The sequence below is a fragment of the Chelonia mydas genome, chromosome 7, assembly GCF_015237465.2.
Source record: "Chelonia mydas isolate rCheMyd1 chromosome 7, rCheMyd1.pri.v2, whole genome shotgun sequence".
NCBI lineage: Eukaryota > Metazoa > Chordata > Testudines > Cheloniidae > Chelonia > Chelonia mydas.
In genome coordinates, this window is record NC_057853.1 from 31,715,774 (window position 1) to 31,732,825 (window position 17,052).

The window sequence follows — 17,052 nt, forward strand, 5'->3', positions numbered from 1 at the left end:
AGGGTAGGGAAAGTGTGTATCCACCAGCTCTGTGCCCACAGCTGTTGCCAAGGTTTGAACCCAGGAGTCCTGACTCCCAACCCCGTTGCGTGCTAACCACTGGACCCTGCACATGCACGCACATGAGTATACATATACACACCCCTCCCCCAGAACAGCTGGGCTCAGATTTACCACCTGTTCATTAAATGTCCCTCCACAATTCCCGCTCAGGCGCCTCTACGAAGGGAGGAGAAAGCAGGGGCTGAAAGGCTGCTGCTGGGTTAAGATACACTACGGTTTTATTAAGGAGATGATGCAGCGAGCTGGGCTTGAGGTATGTAACCTCCACAGAAGGGGCCACCTGCCCCTATGCCACCATCCCTGGTCCTTATGGTCCTGCATCACAGCACCTCAGGGGTGTGGGGATGTGCCACTCCTCCTCCAAAGGGCTCCTGGCACTTTCCGTTTAGGTGCCAACTCTAGCCCCTGGGGTAAGGTGATCGGCACCTGCTTGGCTGAACTGACACCTCATTAATTTCCCTCCATGGGGTGTGACCCCTCCTGTTGTGGCTGAAAAAGCAACATGGGGAAAACTAGCATCCTTCTTTCCTGTTCTACAATCACAGAACTTGCTCAGGCTTCAATTTAAACCCTGCCCTAATTTCTGATCCCCTGAAACTGGAGCAGCACCGGATCCTCCTAGCTAACAGGCTGGGGCTTTAATTGATCCAGTTTTTCTTGGTCAAATTCCACCTCCACCCCACCCCTTTTTGTTTGTCCAACTCCCCTCTCCCCCTCCCAGCATGAGATGCAGCCACCTGTGGTGGGGCATGCAGACTGTTTGTACAGGGACCCCTTGCTTGGTGCTGAGAAGCAGCCACCTCTGGGGTGGGGCACGGGAGCAGTTTATCTGCACACTGCAGAACATGGTTTTTTGAATCCAGATCAAGCTTCAGCACAGGGGGCTTGTAAAGGCTGCTCAGAGCAGCATAGCCCGGGGCAGTGGGGTGCTGTCATCTTGATTTTACAGCAGAGAATCTCCTTCTCATTCCAGGTGCCCAAGGGGGTTTTAGACTCCGCCCTTCCCCTCCCTCAATTTGGACAACCAGATCCATGGCCAACACTACCTGGTGCTTGTTGGCAACTGCTACTAAAGGCAACCCGGGCTGTGGCTGCTGGTGGAAGCAGGGCCAATCTGGGCCCTGACCCCACCGCCCGTCCTCTCCTGGTGCTGACTGTTACGAGTTAGTAGCATGAGTCCGGGCTGTGGAACCCATGGCCCTTCTGCCTGAAAGCCGGGGCCCAGATTTCAGAGGCTGGGCTGATGGCTACACTGCACCCTCAGTGTGGTGGTGTCTCCTGGGGTGTCCTATGGAGGAAAGACCCACTGAGCCCCTGCCTCATGGGGCAAGGCTCTATCTATGCCAGCAGAGATGCACTGGGGTCCTGGGGAGCCCCACACAGCTCCCCCACAATGGCCCTAGAGAGGAGGTGGGTGAGTCACGTCCAGATGAGGTGTCTCAGGGTCCCACAACTTAAGGCTCAGGGTAAGAGCAGCTCTGGGGCTTTCACGGAGGAGGTGGCTGCCCAGTCCAGTGGGCTCTGTGGCATTCCAGCCTCAGGGCTTGCTGGGGGCTGGCATCTCCTCTGGCCCCAGCCTCTGCTGCGCAGCCTGCAGGGTGTGGGTGAGGTGGTGCAGGCCGATCAGGTAGCCATCCTCGTGGCTGCCCCGGGTCCATGGCACATCATGGCACAGGGCCAGCTGGGGTGGCGCTGGCAGTGTCTTGCCGAAGTCAATCATCCACACGTTGGCCCGGCCCTGGCGGTCGTGGACGAAGAGCAGCGAGCTCCCAATGATCTGGGGGGAGAGATCAGGGGCATTTGTAGCGAGGGGCCACCAGCTCTGTGGGGAATGGGAAACGGCATTTCTCTCTAGGGAGTGTCAGCTTCAATCCAGCCCCAGGCCATGGCGCTGGCTGACTTGGGTGGTGGGGAATGGGACACTGCTGTGGGGGATCCCTTTTCCCCTCTTGGAGGTTCAGGCTCGTAGCTCGTGGGGGGTTATCACCTTATTAGGGGGGTAGGTTTGGGCCCACACCCCTCTGCTCTACGGGGGGGTGCTTTTCCCTCCTCCCTCTCTTTGCCAAACCTGTTCCTTTGCCCTGCACCTGGTGCTGTGGGCCCCCTCAGACTGTGCTGGGGGAGGGGAAATTCCTGAATGCCTGGGTTCCTCTCGACTCACCTCATGGGTGCGGAAGAAGACTGATTCCTGCAGTGCGCTCCGCATGCTCTCCAGGCGGCTCTGGTAGGCACTCTGCAAGTTAAAGATGGGGGGGAGGCGGTCAGAGGGTACCCAAGAGAGGGAGGGGGGGGGTCTCTGCTCTTTGGGGCAGAGGGGTATGGAGCGGGTCAGACAACCAAGCTGCCTCTCTCTGCCTGAGGGCAAGTCCAGCATAGCATGATCACACTGCCCTGTGGCCCCTGAGCTTTAGTCCAAGCCCGCTGTGAGCCGGCCCCAAGACTCAGCCGAAATTCCCCTATTGCTCTCCAAACACCACCAGCCAGCCTTGTATCACCTACTGCCCCTCCCTGGCCTCCCCACTCCCACAGTGCCACGCAGTGGGCGACAGGGGCCCAGGCAGTGACCCCGTGGGATCTGGTGCCCATCTCTTACCAAGATACTCCCCTGTTTCTTGGTGAAAATCAGGAAGGTGTCGATGATCTGCTCCTGGGTCCGGGTCTGTTTGAAATCCTTCTGCACAGCTCCCCCCTCTATCTGTGAGACACATGGCAGGGTTCAGGCGGACAGGCAGCCCAGGGGAGACTTCCCCATACAGGAGCCATCCAGTGCGAATATGCAATTGCCTCGGGAGTTGATACAGGGCCCCCCGGCCTGGTGCTGAGATGCAGCACCTCTAGGGTGGGGCAAAGGGGCTGTTTACGCAGGGCTCCCTCGCCTGGTGCTGAAAATTAGCCACCTGTGAGCTGGGGCACAAGGGTTATTGATACATGGATCTCTTTCCCAATGCTGAGATGCAGCTTCCTCTGGGGTGGGGCACGGGGGCTGTTTATACAGGGATTCCTCGCCTGGCGCTGGGGTGGAACATGGGGGCTGTTTATACAGGGAGCTGCAGCCTGGAGCTGAGCCCCTGTAGGGCTGGGAGCCCCTATTTTCCTCTCACTCACTGTCACGCCCTCAATGCGGAAGCCCAGGGAGGCGGTGGAGCTGATGTGCTCACGCCATTGCATGTAGCGGGGCTTGGTGACCGCCCTCTGGCTGTGCTCCTCGGCCGTAGCAGCGCTTGGATCCACCTTCACCATCTTCTGGTACATATCCTTGCGGGGGGTCGGCTTCAGTAGGGCCTGGGTCAGCTCTTCCTCCAGGTATGTCCTATGGGCAAAGGCAGAGGGGTGGGGAATGGGACGTGGGGGCCTTTTGCTTTTAGAAGGTGCCAGCTTCAATTTGGTCCCAAGGCAGGGGGACTGGCTGGCTCGGGGGGGGGGGGGGGGGGGGGCAGGAAAGGAACATGGGGCATTGTGCCTCTAGGGGGAGCCGCCTCCTATGTGGCTCCAGAGTGGAGTTCCAGCTGGCTTGGGTGGGGAATGGCACAGAGGCCCTTTCTCCTCTAGGGGGCATCTGTTCCACTCTCCAGCGGCAGGGGGTTCCACAGGCATATGTCCCCCCATCCACTGCACTGACCTCACCCCCATCTTGCAGTCCATGATGCTGGGTGCGTCGAGGCCACGCAGCAGATCGTCCATCTGGATGTAGTGCTCGCCGTCCTTCACCACCACACCGTGGTAGGCAGGCACATAGGGCCGCAGTGCATCACCCATCAGCGCCTCCAGGCAGGTGTTCTCCACGGTGCTGAACTTCTTCAGGATCTGGCCCCCCTCACTGGGCTTGAAGTTACCTAAGGAAAGGGGTGATGGTAATGAGGGGCAGGCAGGAACCCTGACATCCTGGGGCTAGTTGGGAACAAATGGGTGTTGGGCAATACCTGGTGGCAGGGAATTCCCCTGGCCAATAATGCTGCCACACTGAGAGCCAGGGGCAAGGAGTTCCCCAGGCCACCACTGTCCCCAGGCACCTGGACATCCACATCACCTTAAAATGGCCTGAGAACCCAGCAATTCTCATTCTGCAGTAGGGAGCTGGCCTGGAGTGCCCCCCGAAACCCCTTCTCACCTTCATGCCCTGCCAGCTGCACCCAGGAGCTGTGACGCCGCAGGGACCAGTGCACCATGGTGAAAAATGTCTTCCATGACTTGGTCTAAAGGGAAACAAGGCAATTGTCAGCCTGGCAAGGGACTGTCCCCCCCCGTCTATTATCCCCTCCCCCTCTGAAAGTGAGACTCTCATCCTAGCACTGGCCAAGGCCTCCTAACACACAAACAGCCCCTGAGCCACACCCCAGATGTAGCTGCATCTCAGCACTGGGTGAAAGATCCTTATTTAAACAGCCCCCGTGCCCCATCCCAGAGATGGCTACAGCTCAGTGCCAGAGGAAGGATCACTGTATAAGGGCTAGTCTACAGCGGCAGGGCATTAACATGGTTTGTGTGGTCGTGACGCAGCGCCGGGAGAGAGCTCCACCTCCACGAGGGGCGTAGCTCCCAGCGCTGGTGCACGGTCTACACTGGTACTTCGCTGAAACTTGCTGCGCTTGGGGGGGGGGGGGGTCACACCCCTGAGCGAGAAAGTTGCAGTGCTGTAAATTGCCAGTGTAGACACGCCCTAAGTCCCTGCGCCCCACCTCAGAGGTGGCTGCCTCTCAGCAATGGGAAAGGGAGCCCTGTTTAAACAGCCCGTGTGCACCATCCGAAAGGCGGCCGCATCTCCAGCTTGTGGTGTCCCCAGGCGAGGCAGTCCCTGCCTCAGCCTCATTGTTGTGTGAGCTGCCTGGCGCTGAGTCACTCCGGTGCTGGGGCTCAGCCGTCCTTCCTGCCACCAGAGCTGGCTGCAGCCGCCTTGCTAAAACACGCCTGGGGGTCAGGGAGGGGGTGGTGCTTGCATGAGGGATGGGAGCACACCTGCTCCCCCAAGCGTGCACCCTCTGGCCTGGGCTGGGCAGTCTCCCGTAATGCTAGGGGGGCTGGGGCAGCTCTGCCGAGGAGGTGGAGGGGCTGTTTCTTGGATGTGTGTGTGTTCACAGACACGCTTGAGCAACTCCAATCTCAGTTCAGCAACCTTGGCAGCCCTAGGCCCACAGGAAGGGAGCTCCCAGCTGCCATGCACGCACACTACACACACTGCAGGCAGAGTGGGTCTGGTGTGCTCACACATTGCACAGCCTGGTGTGATGCACTGCTACACACACACAAACTGCAGGGGGGCTGAGCTGGGCATCATGCCCTGTTGCTCACACTGGCATGCTGTGCACACACTGCAGAGCCCTGGAGCCAAGACCCCTGCAGTGATGTAAACATGCACCCTGGAGGCCAACGAACCCCTAGGTATGGAGCAATGCTGCATATGCATGCTTTGCAGAGACACGGAGCCAGCTGCAATGCATTGCTGCTCTCTCTCTCTCTCTCTCTCACTCACACACACACACACACACACTCTTTGCATGTGCCATGCACTGATCCCAGCCTTGAAGCTTGGCTGCAATGCCCTGCGGGAAGAGCTTGCACTAGGCACACTTATGCAATCATGTGGGTGCCCTGTGCGCTCCAGGCAGGGCGCTGGCCCCTCTCCAAGCAGCGCCCGCGCCCAGCCGGTTTGCAGGCTGCAGAGGAAACCCAAGGCCTGGCACCCACCCAAAAGAGCTCACTTTTTCCACAACAGTCGGCTCCAGCCAGGCCCTGGTTCTGCCAGGAGTCATATTAACCCTTCGGGGGGTGGGGGAAGCTGGGAAGGAGTCGGGGGGTAGACTCTGGAAGCAGAGGAGGCAGGTGTCCTGGGGAGCACAGGCCAGGCGGGGAGCAGGGAAGGTTCCTGCGGGCAGGGGAGGTGGGAGACATGAGACATGGGGAGCACAGGCAGAGGGAGGGAATTCTGGCCGGGGGGGACCTTTCCAAGCCAGTCCTCCCCAAGCAGATCCCTGGGGAATCCATCTGTCCAAATCTGAGTGTCCAGAGTGGGTGGGGCTGAGCTGGGTGCTGGTGGGGGAGGGGGCGTGGGTCCCCCTCTACATCTCCCCCCCCCCCCCCCCTTCCTTCCCTGACACACTAAGAGAAAGGCTGGAGCAGGATGTGCCCTCATATCCCTCTCCTACCCCACACCGGGGGTGGGAGGGGGGTGAAATGGAGTCTCGAGGCCCCTGCTCTTCCCCATTCCCCTCCCTGCCCAGGCCAGGGCAATGGAGGGTTGGGGTAGCAGATGCAAGGGCGGTATTGACTTTCCAGGTGCCTGCTCAGGATGGGAAGGGAGCAGAAGGCGGGGGAGGGAGGTTCCCTGCCCCTCCCCCCAGCAGGCAGCTGGCACCGATGCTCCAAGACAGGGACTGGCATGAGTCCAGGGGGATGGGCAGGGAACAAAGCCCTTGGCCCTGGTGCTGGCTACAGGGGACCGTGGGGGCCTTTAAGGGCAGCCAGCATTCCCCCTCATTAATCACTGCTTGGCCCCCACCTCCATGGCACCAGGAAGCAGGACCCGGCACTGATCCAGCTACCAGGGGGATGCCCTATTTGCAGCTGCCAAGCCAGCCAACCCTCCCCCCAACCGTTTCCTACTCTCTTGACTTGCCCGAGGGGGGGCCATTTGCTCAGCCAGTGCTGAGGAAACCGCATTGGGGAGGGGAAGTGATGTCAGAGCCCAGAGGGGAATCCTCCTGCAGATACTGAGAGACTGAGCAGGGAGAGACAGGCAAACCCCGAGTAACACAATGAACTCAATAAAGCCCTACACCACGCCCCTCTCCCGCAACACAACACAAGACAACGCAACCTGCATGCACAGCACAACCCCTACCCAACACAGCCCCTCTGTGCAGGATGCACAACACAACCCCAACACAATACAACCCCTCTGCTCTGTGCAGTGCAATCACAACACCACACAACCCCTACCTAACACAGCCTCTATGCAATAACTCCTCTGTGCAGCATGCACAACACAGCACCACACCACATCTCTGCAGTAACCTGCACAGACCCATCCCCATGGGGATGGGGGTGTGTGTGTGTGTGTGTGTGTGTGTGTGTGTAGGGGAGTGTCACTGCACGGGAAGGGTGAAGCTAATGCGCCCAGGGACCTCCTCCCACCCACGCCTGCAGCATGGCCAACCTCATGGCTGTGGGCAGGAAGGCGTGGGAGGCAGCAGAGATGCGGGGGGAACGGAAAGGGGCCGCTCTTCCCACCCGCCTCTCCAGCTCCAGCCAGGGCTGAGGTGCTGGGGGGGAGGGGTCTGAGAGTCACCTAAGGGTGCTACAAAAGCTGGTACCCCTCAATCATGACCTGCAGCCCCCTGCTATCCCAGCCCTGGGCTCCCCCACCAGTTTTGCCAATGCCCCTCAATCCCAATCTGTAGCCCCGTATTACTCCAGCCCTGGTTCCCTGGTCAGACCCTCACACACCAAAGGCAGCATTTAGCTCCACCCCCTGCCCTCTTTGTCTCACCTTCCTCAGCATCTTCCTCCGCCCAGGCTTCCCCTTCTCCTCTTCCTCACTGAAGACCTCGTCGGACTCCTGCGAGGACTCGAAGGAGGAGCAGGTGGAGGAGCTGGAGACTGAGCGGTCGTGGCCACTGCTAAGGCCCTTCATGGCCATGTGCTGGAGCTTGGGGGCTTCTGGGGGACCTGCATTCCCCTTGGTCCCATGAGGAGATGGGGCCTGGACTCCTTTTGGAGAGTCATCCTCAGGAGATGCCTTTGCCCCATCCAGGGCCGGCCCCTCTCCCCCCACATCCATGGAGAGCCCTGGGCCCTGGATCAGCTCCTCTCTCCACTCGGGATCCCCCGAGGCACCCTCCTTTGCCACACAGGGAGCAGGACAGTCCTGCCCTCCCTGAGCCAGGGCCTGGGAGATGCCATTGAGCTCATCCATGGCTGATCCCGTTCCTAGATTGTCTCCCCAGGGCACTCCAATTCGGGGTTCAGCTCAGACCAACGGCGGGTGGCATCTCCTTGCCCCGGGGAGCCCGACAGGGAGCGGGTTGGGGCGCTGCATTGCTGGAAAAGGGTGGAGACCGTTCTGTGGGGAAAATAGCACAGAGAGGGAGGGTTAATCTGATATTCTGCGGCGGGGGGGATACTTGGTGACAGCCCATAGGAGCACCTTCCCCCTACATTCCCCCAGCCAGCCCAGTTCCAGGCCTGTGGTCTCTGCCTGGCATGCACTCCAGGACCCGGAGAGCAGTGATTTCACAACCAGCCTGAAAGGGGAAGAGAGAGAACAGAAAAGAGCTGTGAGGGAATTTTCCTAACCAGCTCCGCATCCCCACAGGCCCAGCCCATCTTGGGTAGGGTGACCAGACGTCCCGACATTATCAGCACCGTCCCGATATCAGGCACTTTTGTCTATTACCCCCCCAACCCCCGCACAGGGCCCTAACCCAACCCATCCCAATTTTTCACATTTGTTATTTGGTCACCCTAATCTTGGGGATGCCAGGATCCCCCTTCTCCAGGAGATGCAGCATCACAGACCAATCCATGTTTCCCCATTTGGCCAGGAGAGAAACTGAGGCACAGAGCATAGTGAGGGGTCTGTCTCCACGATCCAGAACTCAGGAGTCCTGCTCCCAGCCTCCCCTCCACTTTAACCCACTAGACTCCACTCTCCTCCCAGAGCTGGGGAAAGAACCCTGGAGTCCTGACTCCTAACTGCAGGTGGTCACTTTTGATTCACTATGATCTAGTGTGACTGCTTGTGACCTATGTCAGTCAACGTTCAACCAGTGTGTGATCTACTCCAGGATCTAGCATGGTCTCTCAGGCTGTACTGTGATCTGCTGTAGTCTGGTCAGCTCTATGGGGATGGATTGTCATCTACTATTGTGTTCTCTTAGGACCTGTGGGAACCAATTTTGAGAGGCTGAGAGCCACTGAGATTTCCTGTGATCCATGCAGCTCTGCTGTGAAGCACTATGATGTGGTGTGGACCTTGTGAACTGCTGAAAGCCAATGAGGTTGTGATCTACTTAAATGTGCTGTGAGTTCACTGACACCTGTTGAGATGTGTTGTTATGTATTGTGATTTGCTGGTATCTATTGAGAATTACTGTCATATACTATGGCCTGCTGAAATGTCCCCACAGATCAGCTGAGATGGGTTGTGTTCTGCTCTGGGGTTTACGGAGATCTGTGGGATCTGTTTTTATCTATTGTAATCTCACTGTGGTCTACTATGATCTAGTGAGATTCGCTGAGATGTGTTCCAATCTCATCTTCAGGGCTTCAGCCAGTTACCTGCTGGGGTCAGGAAGGAATTTTTCCCCCACAATCCACAACCGAACAGAGGGATTCAGGGTGGGGGCAGGGGGGGAATCACCTTCCTCTGGAGCATCAGAGATCGGCCACAGATGGAGAGGGGACACTGTATGGGGTGGACAGTTGGTCTCAGATGATCCAGAGACTCCTCTGTCTTCGCTGCTTGGCTGGCACGTCTTGCTCCCATGCTCAGGGTGTAACTGATGGCCAGATTTGGGGTTGGGAAGCAATTTCCCCAGAGATCAGATTGGCAGGGGTGTCTTTGGGGTGTCTGCTGGGATTATCTGGCTATGTCTCACCTCACCAATTCCCTGCCACCACAGGGGCCTTAGACACTGATGACATCCAGCTCTGTCCTGTGCTCTGCCTGGGGCTCAACAGTTTGGTCTTGTGAGGACTGAAATGCTTCAGTCTAAGTCATTGAGCTCGACAGAGAGGTACCTGGGAGAAGTTTAATAGCCTATGATACAGAGGAGGACAGACTGGATGATCTAGTGATATTTTACACCCTTGTGGGAACTATTATGATCTGATCTTCTGATGTGACCCATTTTGATCTGCTGGATCTATGGAGACCTGCTCGTATGTGTTGGGATCTGCTGCAATCTACGGAGCTCTACTAATATGGGCTGCGATATAATGAGATCTGTTGTGGCACACTGGGATCTACTGGGACGTTCTACCTGGGGGAAGGCCTGCGATCCTTAGCTCTTTGTTAATTGAAATGTTAATTGGGGAATGGACCACAGGGACCAACACTGTCCTGGGTCCAAGATGGGGGACGAGTAGCTGGGACCCTCCATGGGACTTTCCCACTCGCCCATCCCATGTTGGAGAGTGAGGAAGTCAGGGAAAAGTGGGTTAAACACCACCACCACCCCACCCCATCCCCTGGCTCTCAACAGGGTTGTCCAGCCTGGCTCCAGGCCCAGCACTCTCCCTGGCAAGGAGCCCCCGGCCCAACGCCATGGAGCCTCCTGGGGCTTTTCAGAAGGGAGTTGGGAATGAGATGAACAAACTGAATCCCAGCCCAGGGCTGAGGGCACAGGGGGAAGGGAGCCTGCTGGCCTGTAGCCATAGGGCAACAGCTGGGAGGCAGGAAGGGACGCACAGGAGGGGGTGAAGGAGGCGGGGATTGCTCACTCTGCACGCCCTGCTCTACCCACTAGACTCCATTGTGGGGCAGAGAATGGCATATTGTTAGGGGATGCTGTGGGTGTGCGGAGTGTGTGTAAAGGGGGCTGGGGGGGAGCTCTCCCTGCCCCGGAGATGCACAAAGGGATGAGGAGAGGGGGTGTCCTGCTGCCCTTCCACAATCATTTGTGTGCATGGAAAATCCCATGGGCAGCTGCAGCCATCAGTGGGTTCATTGTCCCAAGGGGGCTCTATGGGTTTGGGGGAGAGGAGGAGGATGATCGGATGTGGGGACTAGAACCCAGGAGTCCTGGCTCCCAGCTCTCCCCCCGTTCTAATCGATTAGACCCGACCCCACGCCCCGCCCGATCCCGGGGTAGGGGGTGGAGTCCTTCCCGCCATGTGGACCAGGAAGTGCTGCAGTGACCCTTACCCCCAGGGCATTCCCGCGGGTCGGGGCGGGGGGCAGCGTCCATGCCCCATCCCGGCTCCAAGGGGAAGCGTCCTGCGGCAGAGCAGAGGGGGCACCTCCCCTCCCCCGACTGCAGCTGCCCCCACGCCGCGGACCCTCCCAGCCGCGCTGCGCGATGTCCCCCTACCTTCCGAGCCGAGGTCCGGGCTAGTGTGGCACAGACATCCCGGCGCTGCGAGCCTGGCCGCGGCAAGGAGAGGGCGGGGATGGCGGGGGCGGGGGAGGGAGAATGGCTGACAAATTGCCCCCCGAAAATTAATCCTGCACTGCCCTCTGCTGCTCAGCCGAGGGACTGACTCCCTCCAGGTCCGGGGGAGCTGCGGGGGTGGGGGACGCTGCGCCTGGAGGGGGCGCTGGCGGGCGGCTGTGATTGGGTGTGGGGGGTGCTGAGTGTATGGGGGCGGGGCCAGACGCGGGAGGGAACCACAACCAGGCATGGATCGGAGCTGAGCAAGTCCAGAACCAGCTTCAAGTGTAACACAGTGCACAGTCAACCTGTGGAACTCCTTGCCAGAGGATGTTGTGAAGGCGAAGACCATAACAGGGTTCAAAAAATAACTACATAAGTTCATGGAGGATAGGTCCATCAATGGCTATTAGCCAGGATGGGCAGGGATGGTGTCCCCAGCCTGTTTGCCAGAAGCTGGGAATGGGCAATGGGATGGATCACTTGATGATTACCTGCTCTGTTCATTCCCTCTGGGGCACCTGGCACTGGCCACTGTCAGAACACAGGCTACTGGGCTAGATGGACCTTTGATCTGACCCACTAGGGCCATTCTTATGTTCTTAATTCCCTTATAGCTGAACACCAAACGCTAGGCATAGATCCATCCACCCACCCCCAGAACCACCCCATCAACACACACCCCCATCAATCCATCTGTCCACCCATCCATCTGCATATACACCCATCCATCGACCCAGCCCCAAATAGACCCAGCCATCCATTCCCATATCCATCTGTCCATCCACCCATCCCATGTACCCCCACCCATCCATTCCTATATCCATCTGTCCATCCTCCCAGCCCCATGTACATCCACCCATCCATTCCCATATCCATCTGTCCATCCACCTAGCCCCATATACACCCACGCATCCATTCCCATATCCATCTGTCCATCCACCCATCCCATATACACCCACCCATCTATCTATCTCCATATACTCCCATCCATCCGGCCATACCCCCATCCTCATATACACTCATTCATCCATTCCCATACCTATCCACCCATCTCCACACATACACATCCATCCACCTAGCCCCACAGAGAGCTACACACACATTCATCCATCCCCATAGCCACTCATCCATCTACCCATCCCCATTCACCCCTCATCAATCCCCATATCCATCTTTCCACCCATCCAGCCATCCGCATGCAAGCCCTTGCATCCACCCATCCACCTCCATATCCATCCTGCTGTCCCTATATATACCCACACCCACATCCATCCTGATCTATCTATCTATCTATCTATCTATCTATCTATCTATCTATCCCCATACACCCCCTCTATCTATCTATCTATCTATCTATCTATCTATCTATCTATCTAATTCATTTCTACTTTTATTCATTAATTCTTTCTCTCTCTCTCTCTGGATTTATAAACTTCAGCCCCCTCCATGCACCCCCCCTTCCCCGGTCTCAGTTTTTCTCTATCCCTCTTTACATAATTTCTTCTCCAAGTATCTCAAAGCTTAGATTCCTTCATACAGTCTTCCCTCCACCTTCCCCATCCACCCCTCAGTGATTCCCCACCCCAGTCCCCCTCCACCCTCTTCCCCCATCCCTGCATCATTGATCCTCCATCCCAATCCCCTACCACTTGCCCCCTGCCTCCCCCCACTGATTCCCCCACTATCCTCTTGACCCCTGTGTCTCCCACAGTCCCATATCCCATTCCCCAGCCACCTCCCTGCAATGCAACAGCATCAGACAGACCAGGCTTTCCAGTCCTTTATTACCCCTTTAGTCAGAGTCCTCTGAGATCTCATAGACAGTGACACGCAGCTTGTCCAGGTCCCACTCTGGGGGGCAAATCTCCTCTCCCTGCGCCCCCCAAGTCCCCTGCAGACCCCGAGTTTCCAGCGCCTCCCTGCGCCTTCGCAGCTCATTCAGGAAGCCCTGCAGCTCCCTCTCCATCTGGCTCAGCCTTCGTAGGTGTCTCTCCTTGGCCTTCCTCGGTGTGCATGCAGGGCGCGGGGGCAGAGCCACTGCCTTGCTGCCCACCTCACTGTCTACTGTGCTGCAGCCCTCGCTAGCCTGGCCATGGGGAGAGAGCTGGGGTCAGGGCCAGGGCAGTTCCAACTTCATCTCCCCTGGGGGAGTCCCCACCACCAGGGATGGATGGATGGATGGATGGATAGAGGGGGATGTATATGAGGATGGTTTGACAGATGGATAAATACATAGATTAGTAGGTATAGGGCTAGACGCGGGGATGGGAGGGGAGCATGGGCATGGGGGGGAAAGGTGAAAGAATGGTTATGGGAGATGGAGGGATGTGGGGGGATGGATAGGTGGAGGGGTGTGTATGGAGATGGATGGATAGAAGTACATAGTGGCCCCGCACATCCCACCATCCTTCCTCACCCTGCCGTGTATAACTGTCTCCCCAGCTCCTCCAAGGACCCCATGGCAAACCCTCACTGGCAGCCCAAGGGCAATGTGGCTGTCTCATGTCATGTGCCCCCCCACCCATCCCCGTCTGTTTCCAGCTGTGATGACCCTAGGGATGGTTTCTCTGCATGCCTGGCCAGCAGACAGTGTATCTCAGAGGCGGATGGCAAGGGCCTGGGCCTGGGATGTCCAAGGCAGTCCATCCCCCTGTGTCAGGAGGATCCCAGCCCAGGACACAGGGACCATGGGAGGGTGTGTGATGTGATGCACTGGCCTGGAGCCACATGGCAAAAGCTGTCAGCCGAGGGACATGTACTCCAGGCTTTAGCCCTGTCCTCTTTGGCAGACTGATGTAGGCTCTCACCCCCTTTGCTGGACTGGTGGTCCCGGCCCCCTCTTTGCCAGGCCAGTTGCCCCGCCCCCACCCCGTGCCAGGCCAGGGGCTCCACCTCCTTTACCAAACTGGTGTGCCTGCCCCTATTCCTGGCTAGGGCTCTGCCCTCTTTGTCAGATTGGTGTCCCCACCTCCTTTGCCAGGCTGGCGTCCCTGCACCCTCACCTCACTCTGTGCTTCCTCGGCCTCCTCCTCTTCCTCGCACTCGGGATCCGATGCCACAGCCTTGATGAGGCTGTACAGCACAGCCACAGCCACCCCACACACCATCACCACCTGCACTGGGCTCCCTGCCCGGCCCTCAGCCCCAGGCCCCTCCTGCCTGATGCGAAATTGCTTCTCACAGGGCCCCTCAGCCCAGCCAAGGGTCAGGGTCCCGCTCAGGACAGCCCAGTGCAGCAGGAAGGGCAGAGACCAGACCTGGGCAGCCATGGCCCGATCCCCAAGGAGCTGGCACAGCCCAGCACGTGGGCTGCTCCGGAACCTGCCACGACCTCACAGCCATATCCCATTGTGTCCTCACCACTTCGGGACCGTCTCACCTAGGGTGGCCTTGGGGAAAGGCACCAGACTGGGACTCAGGGTGTCTGGATTCTGCCACAAGCACCCCTGTCCTTGGGCAAGCAATTGAATCCCTCTGCTCCTCAGCTTCCCCATCCGTCAAACAGGGAGAATAATCCCTCCTTTGTCCATCTAGACTGGGAGCTCTTCAGGGCAGGGGCCGCCTCTCACTGTGCATCTGTGCCCCACCTGGCACAATGGGGGCCCTGATCTGCTTTGGGGTCTGTGCAGCACCTGGCACAATGGAGGCCTGATCTCAGTTCCGTCTTCTAAAGTACTGTCACAATAATAATAGGTAAAGCAATTTTGCTACCCAGAGACAGGAATAGAACATAGAATCCTGGCTCCTAATCTTCTTGTCTAACCAATACTCTCTTGTTTAATGTCACCTGGAATTTGACATTCCAGACAGCAGGAGGTAGTGTGTGTGTGTACACTCCGTATGTGTGTGTGTATGCGTGTGTGCATGCATGTGCGTGTGTGTACACACTCACACAAACACAGAGGCCTGATCTATATTAAAGAGTTTAAACAATGAGGAGTCCTTGTGGCACCTTAGAGACTAACAAATTTATTTGGGCATAAGCTTCCATGGGCTTTTTTGGGCTCCACTTCATCAGATGCATGGAGTGAAAAATACAGTAAGCAGAATATATATTCTAGCACATGAAAAGATGGGAGTTGCCTTACCAAGTTAGGGAGTTAGTGCTAACGAGCCAATTCAATTAAGGTGGAAGTGGCCTATTCTCAATAGTTGACAAGAAGGGGTGAATACCAAGAGAGGGAAAATTACTTTTGCAGTGCTAACAGGGCCAATGCCATCAAGGTGGCCCATTTCAAACAGCTGACAAGAAGATGTGAGTATCAGCAGAGGGGAAATTACTTATATATTCTGCTTACTGTATTTTTCACTTCATGCATCTGATGAAGTGGGTTTTAGCCCACAAAATCTTATGCCCAAATCAATTTGTTCATCTCTAAGGTGCCACAAGGACTCCTCGTTGTTTTTGCTGATAAAGACTAACATGGCTACCACTCTGAAAACTAAAGAGTTTGGTCGACATAAGACAGTTTACGTTGACCTAACTCTGTAAGCATCTACACTCAAATGTTGTTCCAGTTGACGTCACTTGCCCGCTCCTCTGCGTTAATAACCCCAGTTCAACAAGAGGTATAGAGTCAATGTCCATGTAGTTAGATCGACACAGTGTCTGTGTAGACATTGCGGTGCTCACATCTGCTGTTGCTGCCTTTCAGAAGCCATCCCACAATGCTCCACACTGAGAGTTCAATTGGTGCAAGTGCTCCTGGCGAGGACACATCACAAGGAGCAAAGTGTGGACATGCACAAATGGCCTAATTATTGCAGTGGCTGTATACCGACATAAATTAGCTTGACAATTTTGTGGTGTAGACATGCCCATGATCTCTGACTGTATATCACACATACACAGTCTTGCACAAGCATTCAATCTCTTACACACACATATGCTCTCTCCATCTCACACAGAGTGGCTAACTCACACATACTCTCTTTGTTTTTCTCACACAGTCTGTTTCACACACACACATGCACTCACCTCTCAAACACAGTCCCATACACAGTGTCTCTTAGACATAGTCTGTCTAATACACAGACACACAATCTCACACACACATTCTGTCATGCACATACTTGTGTACACACACCATTTTTTAACACATGTACCGTCTGTTACACATGCACACAAAACCTCTTTCGCTCACACATACTTTGTGGCATGCACACACACCCAGAGTATGCCTCTCTCACACACACACACAAACAATCTGTATTCCACATACACAATCTTCATCCCTCTTTAAAACTCTCCTTTGCATGATGCCTAGAAAAACCTTAACAGCTCGGCTGCTGGTGTGTGGAGACCACTGTCTATCATGCTGACCAGTAATGACTTATTGTTTCCTTGGGCTTCCTCCACTGTCCCTGTCTGGCTGTTGTCTCTTGTCTTATTCTCAGACTGGAAACTCTCAGGGGCAGGGACCATCTTTTGTTCTGTACAGCGCTTAGCATGATGGGGCCGTGAGTGAGGCTCCTAGTCGCTACCACAATGCCCATAATAAAAAGGAAGCACGTCTTGTGTTTCGATTCAATTTTTGATTATTTTTATTCCTCTTACTAGGAACTTCTCCACTCCCCATGCGCCCTGCAGATCCAGCAGCCACACCCAGACCCACCCACCCCGCACCATGGAGGCCAGCTGGGCACCCTGGGGGACATTTAACCTAATGTCCCCCTGGACAGCTCACTGCAGGCTCCCGTCTGGCTCAGGAGCCGGAGAGTCCCCTACAAGGAGCTTGTTGCCACCTTGTGTCACAGGTTGCCCATCCAGCCTGCCGGCCCCTCCTTGTGAGCAATGAGCCTTTGGGTGACCCTGTTATTTTCCCCCACCCCCCAAAATAATTGGCCACTAAGTGGCAGCCTCGGCAGAGCAGCGGAGGGTGGATGATGGGCAGCGAGT

The 17,052-nt window shown here is 56.6% G+C and overlaps 1 protein-coding gene across 2 annotated transcripts; it reads right to left on the bottom strand.

The window, feature by feature from the left end:
* Nucleotides 1-259: 259 nt before the first annotated feature.
* Nucleotides 260-11,282, bottom strand: LOC102937000 (inositol-trisphosphate 3-kinase B). Of its 2 annotated transcripts, none has more exons than XM_037905331.2 (8): nucleotides 11,091-11,282; nucleotides 7,547-8,119; nucleotides 4,172-4,256; nucleotides 3,683-3,896; nucleotides 3,169-3,373; nucleotides 2,657-2,758; nucleotides 2,225-2,296; nucleotides 260-1,840 (listed from the first exon to the last, which is right to left on the bottom strand). In XM_037905331.2, the coding sequence occupies exons 2-8, from the start codon at nucleotides 7,970-7,972 to the stop codon at nucleotides 1,601-1,603; spliced, it is 1,344 nt and encodes a 447-aa protein (XP_037761259.1). In that variant the 5' UTR covers nucleotides 7,973-8,119; nucleotides 11,091-11,282; the 3' UTR covers nucleotides 260-1,600. The 2 variants fall into 2 exon arrangements, with proteins under 2 accessions (XP_037761259.1, XP_037761260.1); XM_037905332.2 differs by having other exon boundaries at nucleotides 2,669-2,758; nucleotides 11,091-11,197.
* Nucleotides 11,283-17,052: the final 5,770 nt, after the last annotated feature.

Bases quoted from the DNA above. Each gene is read 5' to 3' on its own strand.
- LOC102937000 (XM_037905331.2), bottom strand. From the start codon at position 7,972: ATGGATGAGCTCAATGGCATCTCCCAGGCCCTGGCTCAGGGAGGGCAG. The intron at 3,897-4,171 runs GTGAGAAGGGGT...CCCTTTCCTTAG, and splicing joins GCAGCTGGCAGGGCATGAAG to GTAACTTCAAGCCCAGTGAG. The intron at 2,297-2,656 runs GTAAGAGATGGG...TTTAACTTGCAG, and splicing joins AGAAACAGGGGAGTATCTTG to AGTGCCTACCAGAGCCGCCT.